Source organism: Hyperolius riggenbachi, chromosome 11 (assembly GCF_040937935.1).
Source record: "Hyperolius riggenbachi isolate aHypRig1 chromosome 11, aHypRig1.pri, whole genome shotgun sequence".
NCBI lineage: Eukaryota > Metazoa > Chordata > Amphibia > Anura > Hyperoliidae > Hyperolius > Hyperolius riggenbachi.
In genome coordinates, this window is record NC_090656.1 from 40,616,211 (window position 1) to 40,628,406 (window position 12,196).

At 45.2% G+C, this 12,196-nt stretch overlaps 1 protein-coding gene across 1 annotated transcript in view; it reads left to right on the forward strand.

The window, feature by feature from the left end:
• GPATCH1 (G-patch domain containing 1) overlaps nucleotides 1-12,196 on the forward strand; it is an 80,077-nt gene that overhangs the window by 60,268 nt on the left and 7,613 nt on the right. Inside the window, exons 17-18 of the mRNA XM_068261407.1 lie at nucleotides 8,400-8,510; nucleotides 9,501-9,616. Of these exons, the coding sequence (XP_068117508.1) occupies nucleotides 8,400-8,510; nucleotides 9,501-9,616 (227 nt within the window). The remainder of the gene's footprint in view (nucleotides 1-8,399; nucleotides 8,511-9,500; nucleotides 9,617-12,196) is intronic.

The following is a 12,196-nucleotide window of genomic DNA, read 5'->3' on the forward strand; positions in this document are numbered from 1 at the left end:
TTCAGCAGCACAGCTACTTGTTCTGAGTTCCGGCAAGTAGAAAGTGGCACCAGAACTTATGGCCAGGGTGTGTGAGAACAGTAAGCTTTGTGCTACTGCTGTATATGGACGATGGGCTCTGCGTTCTTCTCTCTCCTTATAGTACTAAATCACTAATGCCATATGTTGGTCAGATTCTTCTTTCAAAGCATTGTGGCTATATACAGTACTGTAATTTTAAAAGTTCAGATGTATAATAATGCTATTTCATTTCCTCTAACCCGTTTGGTCCCTATGCTGTGTCCTTTTACTTTTGCCCACTTTTCTCTGGATAATATTCCTTTCCTCAGTGCAAAGGTTCATCAATCATGAAAAATCCACAATGTACCATGACTAATGTGACGAAACACCACTATAAACGTAGTCTCATTTTTGTGCATTCCTCCACCCTAATAAACCTCCAGCCTGGTGATAACACTCCCTGTAAGGACGTATGTTGTACAGCTGGACTCTTGTGTTCTCACTTCACAGTAAATTATATTATTATCACTGTACTACCCCTGCTCTAGAAACCCTCCCTTGACCCCTCACTACCCTCCAACTACCGTCCTATCTCCCTCTTACCCTTTGCGTCAAAACTCCTTGAGTGTCTGGTTCACAAACGCCTGACACAGTACCTCAATGCCAACTCCCTACTAGACCCACTGCAATCTGGATTTTGGTCTGCCCACTCAACCGAAACAGCTCTCACCAAAGTGGTCAATGACCTCACCTTAGCTAAAGCTGAAGGCAATTACCCCATTCTCCTCCTTGACCTTTCAGCAGCTTTTGACACAGTGGACCATCCCCAACTCCTCCAGTCCATGGGCATTCATGACTTCGCCCTGGCTCTCATCCTACCTCTCCAACCGCTACTTCAATGAGTCCTCATCCACCCCCAACCACCTCTCGGTGGGAGTCCCCCAAGGCTCGGTCCTTGGCCCCCTAGTGTTCTCCTTATACACATCCTCCATTGGCAAGATTATCTCCTCCATGAGTTTTAACTATCATCTGTATGCAGATGACACCCAGATCTACCTCTACACCCCTGACCTATCCACCACTACCATGGACAAGGTCTCCTCCTGCCTATCAGCCATCTCCTTCTGGATGTCTGCTAGGTTTCTGAAACTAAACCTGGACAAAACAGAAGTTGTGATCTCCCCACCCTGGCCATCCCTGACTCTCCCAGATGTGAATGTCACTGTTGACCACACTACCATTCACCCTACCTCTCAAGCCCGCTGTCTGGGTGTCACCCTGGACTCCGCACTCTCCTCCACCCCACATCCAAAACCTCACAAAGTCCTGCAACTTCCACCTCCGTAACATTTGCAAGGTTCCCCCTTTCCTGACCTCAGTCACCACCAAACTCCTCATCCAAGGCCTCATCATTTCCTGCCTTGACTACTGCAATGCCCTTCTGTCTGGTCTCCCTATGACCCGAACAGCCCCACTGCAGTCCATCATGAATGCAGCAGCCAGAATTATCCACTGCTCCCATCGTTCCACCACGGCAGATCCTCTCCTTGAATCCCTCCACTGGCTTCCTATCCAGTCCAGAATCAGATTCAAGATGCTATGTCTGGCCTACAAATCTGTCCACAAAACCTGCCCAACCTACATTTCTGATCTTACTCGGAGGTACACACCTAGCCACTTACTCCGCTCCTCCAATGAACTTCGCCTGACTGCCCCCCGCATCACCCAATCCAGGACTTCTCAAGAGCTGCTCCAACACTATGGAACTCCCTACCATAGCTGAACTTTGGTCTCCTACCTTTTGTGTCCCTACCTCTCCCTCTAGATTGTAAGCCTTCGGGCAAGGTCCTCCTCATTATGTCTCCTACCTTTTCATGCACCTCCGTTACTGTACACCCATCCTATGGATATGAGTGAACTCGACTTGCCTAATCTCCATGCTCCCATCCAGTGACAGACTAAGCATTACCTTGTACTGTGCTGCATGATCTGGTTTGCATTGCCCGGCTATGTATTTGGCTAGTGTGTGCTCCAACTACTTTTTCTAACCCTAACACACAATTACTCAATGACATAGTTTATGAGCTTTACAGTCTTTGGCATCAATAATTTGCATTGAAATGAAACAAATCTGATTGGCTGTGGCTCCACCCTGTTTTCTGGATTTGAACCCCAGTCACACAATGACCAACTGTACCAGGTTTGAGGCTTGTGCAAAAATGGCAGCAATTACATATTCCCCTTGAAAATCAAAAGGTGAATTTTGATTGGCTTTTGTAGGCTCCACCCACTTTTCTGAATATTAGTCCCAGTCACCCAGTGACCAACTGTGCAAAGCTTGAGAACCCTACCATTAACCTGCCTGGCGTTCTATTAAGATCGCCAGGCAGGCTGCGGGAGGGTTTTTTTTTAATTAAAAAAAAACTATTTCATGCAGCCAACTGAAAGTTGGCTGCATGAAAGCCCACTAGAGGGCGCTCCGGAGGCGTTCTTCCGATCGCCTCCGGCGCCCAGAATAAACAAGGAAGGCCGCAATGAGCGGCCTTCCTTGTTTTGCTTACATCGTCGCCATAGCGACGAGCGGAGTGACGTCATCGACGTCAGCCGACGTCCTGACGTCAGCCGCCTCCGATCCAGCCCTTAGCGCTGGCCGGAACTTTTCGTTCCGGCTACGCTGGGCTCAGGCGGCTGGGGGGACCCTCTTTCGCCGCTGCTCGCGGCGGATCGCCGCAGAGCGGCGGCGATCAGGCAGCACACGCGGCTGGCAAAGTGCCGGCTGCGTGTGCTGCTTTTTATTTCAGCCAAATCGGCCCAGCAGGGCCTGAGCGGCAGGCTCCGGCGGTACTGGACGAGCTGAGCTCGTCCAGACCGCCCAGCAGGTTAACATTGTAAGAATGGTTGCAGTTTACATTTTCCCATTGAAATTTGTATTTGTCTTCGCCCACTTTTTGGTTATGGGAATACAATTTTATACTATGTAATGTACTATGTGTGTGCCAAATTTAATTCAAATCCGTTCAGCCATTGTTGTGTGGTTGAGTAACGAACATCCAAACTTTCCCATTCATAATATTAGTGTAAGGATTCCTCCTGTAGCGTGTTCTGTCCATTGCAGTGGAGCTGCAAACGGACAGTTCTGGCTTGTTTTCTTGCATTCAGTTGTACATTCGCAATGAGTCACATTGCCATTTGCAATCGCTCTGCAGTTCTGGGCAGCTCAGGATGCTGTCATCATTCCACCAGTTGCTTGCTGCAGCTGAGCTGCGGGCCAGATGGCCCTGGATTTCCTGCAGGCATGTTGTTACATAATACTGCGTGTATTTCTTATGGGAGTCCTTTGCATTCACAACCAGCTAGCAAATGGTAATCAAGCCAGCTCAGGATTGAATGATTACCATTCTGCTATGTGGAAATTAGCATGCTTGCATCCATTGGTCGATGCCGGCATAAAAGTCTGTCTTCCCTTTTGGTCCTTGCCTGTCATAGCGGTCAGTACGCTAGTCTGCTAGGCACCTTGTTACTCTGTATATTTCTGTTATTGTAGTTCAATGTGACCTTATTACTTGTGCTTTAGCTAGTTTCTTGATAAATATATATGCAGACTTGCTAATATATATTTATCCGTTAGTTGAGCTGTTTATTTTTCTGTATTATTGTGTATTGCCTAGTTCCATGCCTGATGGACATTCGCTGAATCCGCGGTAGGTCAGTGAAGTCCATTATCCTGGTAGCTTGGATTCTGCCATCACCACGTTGGTGACTGGTAGTATTCCTGCTACTCTAGTTTCTGGGAACGTAACTATAAGCTGCGGTTGCTATTAGTTACGTTCTATCCTGTAGTCTTGCCTGTGTGGATGCTTGCTGGTGACTGTTGTTAGCCTGCTTGCTCTGCTTCTGTGGACGTGATTGTGGGCTTCGGTTGCTACTAGTTACACTCCAATCTATAGTCCTGTCTTGTATCTATCTGAATGCTTGATATCGCTAAGGCAGCGCAGCATCGCACTGCGCTGCCATTGCGTCTTATTTGTAGCGATATCGGAAGCCCAGAGCTGCAGTTGCTCTGGGCAGCCTGTGTAGCCTCTTCCATTATTCAGCTACCAGTCTTGTTGCTTTGGGTGGTCAAAGTATAACCCCCAAGCATTAGAATTAGTAGGATTGCCTTATTGCTGTAGGTCACCCCAAAATATCGTCTGTAATCCTAACTAATGCCCAGTGCTGCGTAATATGTTGGCGCTTTATAAATACAATAAAAGAATAAATTATTATTGATTTATAAAGCACCAACGTATTCTGTAGAGAAGAAAGATTAGCGCCCCAGTGTGGTCTAATGAGCCTTTAGTCATTAATTTTCAGTAAGCTGAAGGAACCGTAAGATGGTACTAACATACAGGGCCCTGAGATCCGTAAAATAAAATGTGCCCAAACATATAACTGTCCCAGAAACGATGCTACCCGCTCTCTGCCCATCCGGTGTTCAGGGCGGGATTTACCATAAGGCACGTGCCTACAGGCACCTGATGATGTAAGGCAGCTCACTCCCCTCCCCAAGTGCCTCCCTCCTACCTTACCTATGCAGAATTGTAAATGAGAGGTAACTCATCCAGGTCTCAGCATTCTACTGACGAGATGTCCCTTCAGTCGGGGGCACCTCTAGTTACTTAATACTAAGGATAGCTCTCGCTACATACAGTGGTTTGCAAAAGTATTCAGCCCCCTTGAAGTTTTCCACATTCTGCCGCATTACTGCCACAAACATGAGTCAATTTTATTGGAATTCCACGTGAAAGACCAATACAAAGTGGTGTACACGTGAGAAGTGGAACGAAAATTATACATGATTCCAATCATTTTTTAAACATAAATAACTGCAAAGTGGGGTGTGCGTAATTATTTAGCCCCCTTTGGTCTGAGTGCAGTCAGTTGCCCATAGACATTGCCTGATGAGTGCTAATGACTAAATAGAGTGCACCTGTGTGTAATCTAATGTGAGTACAAATACAGCTGCTCTGTGACGGCCTCAGAGGTTGTCTAAGAGAATATTTGGAATAACAACACCATGAAGTCCAAAGAACACACCAGACAGGTCAGGGATAAAGTTATTGAGAAATTTAAAGCAGGCTTAGGCTACAAAAAGATTTTCAAAGCCTTGAACATCCCACGGAGCCCTGTTCATGCGATCATTCAAAAATGGAAGGCGAATGGCACAACTGTAAACCTACCAAGACAAGGCCATCCACCTAAACTCACAGGCCGAACAAGGAGAGCGCTGATCAGAAATGCAGTCAAGAGGCCCATGGTGACTCTGGACGAGCTGCAGAGATCTACAGCTCAGGTGGGGGAATCTGTCCATAGGACAACTATTAGTCGTGCACTGCACAAAGTTGGCCTTTATGGAAGAGTGGCAAGAAGAAAGCCATTGTTAACAGAAAAGCATAAGAAGTCCCGTTTGCAGTTTGCCACAAGCCATGTGGGGGACACAGCAAACATGTGTAAGATAGTGCTCTGGTCAGATGAGACCAAAATTGAACTTTTTGGCCAAAATGCAAAACGCTATGTGTGGCAGAAAACTAACACTGCACATCACTCTGAACACACCATCCCCACTGTCAAATATGGTGGTGGCAGCATCATGATCTGGGAGTGCTTCTCTTCAGCAGGGACAGGGAAGCTGGTCAGAGTTGATGGGAAGATGGATGGAGCCAAATACAGGGCAAACTTGGAAGAAAACCTGTTGGAGACTGCAAAAGACTTGAGACTGGGGCGGAGGTTCACCTTTCAGCAGGACAACGACCTTAAACATAAAGCCAGGGCAACAATGGAATGGTTTAAAACAAAACATATCCATCTGTTAGAATGGCCCAGTCAAAGTCCAGATCTAAATCCAATCGAGAATCTGTGGCAAGATCTGAAAACTGTTGTTCACAAACGCTGTCCATCTAATCTGACTGAGCTGGAGCTGTTTTGCAAAGAAGAATAGGCAATGATTTCAGTCTCTAGATGTGCAAAGCTGGTAGAGACATACCATAAAAGACTGGCGGCTGTAATTGCAGCAAAAGGTGGTTCTACAAAGTATTGACTCAGGAGGCCGAATAATTACACACACCCCACTTTGCAGTTATTTATTTGTAAAAAATGTTTGGAATCATGTATGATTTTCGTTCCACTTCTCACGTGTAGACCACTTTGTATTGGTCTTTCACATGGAATTCCAATAAAATTGATTCATGTTTGTGGCAGTAATGTGACAAAATGTGGAAAACTTCAAGGGGGCCGAATACTTTTGCAAGCCACTGTGATGCTAAGGGACACCTGTAACACCTATGACGGACAAGGAGACTGAGGGAGAAGTGTCAGCTAGGATAGACAGCACACTTGCAGTGCAATTTGGTGGGGTTTGTGGGTTCATGGAGGGCGAAGTCTAAGGTGTCAGGACATCTGTGCCTATAGGCTTCTGTGCTGTAAATCCAGGCCTGCCGGTGTTTCTTGGAGTGCCTATGACCAATAAGCTGGTGTTTGTTCCTGTGATGTCCTGCAATGCAGGGTGTGGGATAAAGCGATGATCTAGAGCAGATTTATACATCCGGTCCCGGTACTGATTGAGTGGCTGGTGTTCAGCTGCATGAGGAACAGGTCAGTGGGGGGCAGTTTTAGTGAAGAACTAAATGTTCTCTGCTAGGAATAGGGGAGGGGTCAGAATTAGTGTAGACTGTTCAGCATGTTCACTGTATATGAAGTCTGGCACGGTTTTCAGCGCTTATAATGTAAATGGTGCCCATACACTGCACACCCACTTCTGTGGTTTTCATACAGTGAGCTAGTGACAGTATCGCTGTATAAAAGGTGAATAGTGACGAAATATTGGAAATAAAGCATACAGTTGTGCTCATAAATTTACATACCCTGGCAGAATGTATGATTTCTTAACCATTTTTTATAGAACATGAATGAGAACATAATTTTTCTTTCACTAAGGGCTAGTTCACAGTGGTCTTTTCCATTCTCTCCTCTCTAGAGCTGGAGCCAAATAGCTTCCTCAGTGTATTATTATTTATTATGTGTGTTAGAGCCAAATAACTCCCTCAGTGTAGTAATGTGTGTTCTTTCCTCTCTAGAGCTTGAGCCAAATAGCTCCCTCTGTGTACTAATGCATGTTCTCTCCTCTCTACAGCTGGAGCCATATAGCTCCCTCAGTGTAGTAATGTGTGTTCTCTCCTTGCTAGAGCCGGAGCCAAATAGCTCCCTCAGTGTAGTAATGTGTGTTCTCTCCTCGCTAGAGCCGGAGCCAAATAGCTCCCTCAGCAGGGTCGGACTGGGCCACTGTAGTACAGTTTTTTCCCTCGGTGGGCCCCCCCTCCAGGTCTAAGGTGGGCGCCCCCCCCCTCCTTGTCTGACAGAGCTCCAATTGCTGCCTGCAGCACAAAAATTCTCTTCTCAGTGCTGTAATCAGTCATGCTGAGAGCAGTGGCATAGCTAAGGAGCTGTAGGCCTCAATGCAAATTTTACAATGGGGCCCCCCAAGCACTCTATACATAACAAATGATACGACGCACCAAAACCTGCCAATGGCAACTACAGTGTCAGAGGTGCAAGAAAGGGATGGGAAATAGCTTGTTAATGATTACCACTGTTCAAAGTATCTATAGAAGTGATTATTATGAGCAAAGGACCAATAGAGAGGTAATACTGTATTTGAGGGAGGGCCCTTCGGGGCCCCTTTGGCCCAAGGGCCCCGATGCGGTCGCAACCTCTGCAAAGTAGGACATTACTTTATATTGAAGGAGGGGACTCTATGCAAAGTTTTGCTGGGCAGCATCTCTGAATTACAATGCTGCTAAGATCATGTACATTTGGCCCTGTCCATAATACATCATGACCACGCCCACCTTCCGGTGCATGGTCACGCCTTTTTCCCCCCGCAATCATGGGATGTGTGGGCCCCAGGTTAAAATTTCTTTGGTGGGCCCCCAGTGTCCCAGTCTGGCCCTGTCCCTCAGTGTAGTAATGCATGTTCTCTCCTCTCTACAGCTGGAGCCATATAGCTCCCTCAGTGTAGTAATGTGTGTTCTCTCCTCGCTAGAGCCGGAGCCAAATAGCTCCCTCAGTGTAGTAATGTGTGTTCTCTCCTCGCTAGAGCCGGAGCCAAATAGCTCCCTCAGTGTAGTAATGTGTTCTCTCCTCTCTACAGCTGGAGCCATATAGCTCCCTCAGTGTAGTAATGCATGTTCTCTCCTCTCTACTGCTGGAGCCATATAGTTCCCTCAGTGTAGTAATGCATGTTCTCTCCTCTCTACAGCTGGAGCCATATAGCTCCCTCAGTGTAGTAATGCATGTTCTCTCCTCTCTACTGCTGGAGCCATATAGTTCCCTCAGTGTAGTAATGTGTGTTCTCTCCTCTCTAGATCTGGAGCCAAGAGTTCCTCCTCCTGTTCCTTCTGCAGTTCCCAAGACAGACAATCCGGAGAAGATGGATTCTGAGGAAGAATTTGGTCCCCGGCTTCCTCCTCCTGCTAGTGAGTCAGTCCAATTCATTGTAAGAGACAGCGGTAATAAATCCATCTCCCCTAGTGTAGTATTTCCCAACTTTACTGAAGCTCAAGAAGTAATAGAACAGAAGATCCCTTTCACTTTAGTTGAAATCCCCTCCTTTTGGTTCTTAGGACTTCCCTTTTGTAGGCTGTCAGTCACTATCCAGGCAGTGAAGGGTGGAATCTGAGAAAGGCCTGGAGCAATTTCACCTGCTCACCCATAAATATTACATGTCAAAAATTATCCCCCACCTGCGTTGTGATGGCCCGCCCCCAGCTCAGCAGCCACCAATTGGGTCGCAACCTGCAGGTGGGGGTGGTCACTGAGCTTTGGAACACTTTAGAACAGGACCCAAATACAAAGTGGGCCAAAATTGTACACTGGGACCTAGTCGCGGGCCAACCTTAACTGGCCACCTTCCTCCCTTATAAAGTTCCTAGATGTCTCATGGTCCCCGCTCCAACTCCTATACAGTTCCCTAGTGTCTAATGGTCCTCCTTTTCCTATACAGTTCCCTAGTGTCTAATGGTCCTCCTTTTCCTATACAGTTCCCGGTGTCTAGAGGTCCCTACCCTCCCTATACAGTTTCCTGGTGTCTAGAGGCCCCCACCCTCCCCTATACAGTTCCCTAGTGTTTAGGGCTTCCCCCCTACCCCCATCATATGGCTTTCCTGGTGTTCTAGGGATTCACCTCCAATATAGCTTCCCTGGTGGTCTAGAGTGGGTCAAACATAATACAAAGTGGGAAATCACTTGAGGGACAAATTTAATGGCTCTGAGGTCCAGATTTGGCCGGCGGGCCAGAGTTTGACATGTATGCTTTATAAAGAAAGCCACAGAGGTTTTGCTGAGGAGGCGGAGCTTCATAAGTCTAGTGATTTACAGTTGTTGGCCCCATCACTGTTAATCCTGGCGGCACAGACAGAGCTGTACAATCATTTTTTTCAGTAACATTATCTATCATTTTATCATAGCTGCTCCTGCGCCCCAGACTTCCAGTAACTGTCCTTCAGCGAGTCGGCAGGAGTCCTTCAAGAAACAAAAGCACAAGAAACATAAAGATAAAGAGCATAAACACAAGAAGGAGAAGGTGAGACCATCAGAGAATAGAGCATTGATTCCATGCTTGTTTCAGGGCTGTGATTCTAGCACTAATGCCAGAAAGATCAGCAGCACTGCCAGGCAACTAGTATTGTTTTAATTGGACCTGAACTCTTGCATAGGACAGAATGAAAACCGAGAAAAGCACCCTTTATGTATTTAGAGAGTTAAAGACTCTGAAGCCTTCTAAAAATGCTCTTTTTATTTGAAATTTATCTTGAGCAATATCAGCATAGCTAAAACGCCGCATTCCCGCGGCATAACGAAGTAATTAAACACCCCCCAAATACCGGGGCAAAGTTCCACAACTTTCCAGGTTGTGGATTTTGCTGCCCGGGGAGGCAGAGCTTAGCGCTGTAGCTCTGCCTCCATTAGCATCAATCTCTCAGCGGATCTCCGCCTCTCCCCGCCCCTCTCAGTGAAAGAAGACGGGGGCGAGGATTGACACGAGTAGAGGCAGAGCTACTGCATAAAGCTCTGCTTCTACCAGGAAGCTATACCCGCATTTTTCCCCGGGGATTTGGGGGGTTTCATTACATCTTTGTGCCGTGGAAATGCGGCGCTTTAGCTATGCTGATATTGCTCATGATAACTATCAAATGAAGAGAGCATTTTTAGAAGGCTTCAGACTCTTTAAGCCTGTCTAATTCCCCCTAATCTGTGACTAACCACAACTGTAATCTGATCTCTTAGTTGTCACATGACTGCCATGGCAGATAAGCCAATTTGAAAGCACAGGATGTTAATATGTCAGTTTCCAAGAAAGCAGGATGTAGACACACTGCAGAATTATTGCAGGATTTGTATCAGCTGTAACAAAGAAATGTTTCTTTAAAGTGATACTGAAGTGCAAAACCCCCCAAAACTTATGATGTAATGAATTGTATGTGTAGTACAGATAATTAATAGAACATTATTAGCAAAGAAAAGAGTCTCCTTTTTATTTTCAGTTATATAGATGTTTTTCTATAACATTGCATCATTCTCTAATATTTGCAGTTTACAAATTACACTCTGTATGTTAACTACTTACTGCACCAGGTGCAGTATAATCACGCCCTGGGAAACTTAATTTGAAGTCCCAGGGCCGCCAAAGTTAGTCAATGGGAGCGGGCGGCCGTTACCGCCGGTTAGCAGGGACATGAATGACGGGAACGCAGTCCCCCCGAGTCCATGAACGCTGGCATCTATTAAATACCTGCGTCATTGTATTTTCCGGCTGTTACACTGCCACGCATTATTTCCGATTCACGTCCTTACATATGTGAATCGGAAATAATGACTGAGGACATCTTGTGGCCAAATAGTAAAACTACATCACACCACATTTTATTTAATAAAAATACATACTCTTTCGTTTAAAATTAACAATTTCCCTCCCACACTCCCCCATAATACCCAAACATATTATATATATATATTTTTTTTAATAGTTATGTCAAGAGGGTATATAACTATTGTTGTTTTTAATTTGTGGGCTTATAAATGGTGATGGACGTAAAACTGAAAAAATGCACCTTTATTTCCAAATAAAATATTGGCGCCATACATTGTACTAGGGAAAATTTTAAATGTTGCAAAAATCGGGACAAATGGGCAAATAAAATGTTTGGGTTTTATCCACAGTAGAACATTTTATTTTAACACTATAATGGCCTAAAACTGAGAAATAATTATTTTTTTCAATTTTTTTCTTATTATTCCAGTTAAAATGTATTTAGAATAAAATAATTTTTAGCATAATGTTCCTCCCAAAGATAGCCTAATTGGTGGCGGAAAAAACAAGATGTAGATCATGTCGTTATACTGTAATTAGTTGTGATTAGGTTATTTGCAAAAGAATGGGAGGAGCGCTGACAGGTGAAAATTGCTCTGGTCCTAAAGGGGAAAACCCCTCAATGGTCAAGTGGTTAAATGATGAAACTGAGCAGAGCTAATGACTCTTTGAACTTCCCTAAACAAACAAGAAAAAGCGAGAGACGGTGAGATAAGTGCTTCAGAAAATAGCATTGCTCTCTGACTAAATTAGTTGGAGAGCTCAGATAAGTTATTTTTGCATAGATAACTGAAGTTTCTTAACTCTTCCTGTACTGGAAACAATATAAGACTCTTTCTTTGCTACTAATGTTCGATTTTCTTAGCTGTACTGCACATACAAATCATTATATCATAAGATTATTTTCATTTCAGATTCCCTTTAAAGGTTATTATGCTGTTGCACATCTTTTAGAGCTGAAATGAAATTCTGAAAAATATACCTTCTAGTCCAGGGGTTGGGAACATTTTTGGCTGAGAGAGCCATAAACGCCACATATTTTACACACAAATGTAATTCTGTGGAAGCCAATATGTTTCAAACTGGGACAGTGCGCATGTGCAGCAGAGGGCTGTCACTGTTACCATGGTGATGTGTATACAGTTGATCCACCGGGCAGCAGAAGTGTCAGACACGTCTTCAGCTTCTCTTGGGTTTCAGCAACATCAGCAATTTCCCTGAGAGCCAGACAGGAGACATACTGACTAACAGCTTGTACAATTACCTAGCTGACTTGGGGATTGATTCATTTTG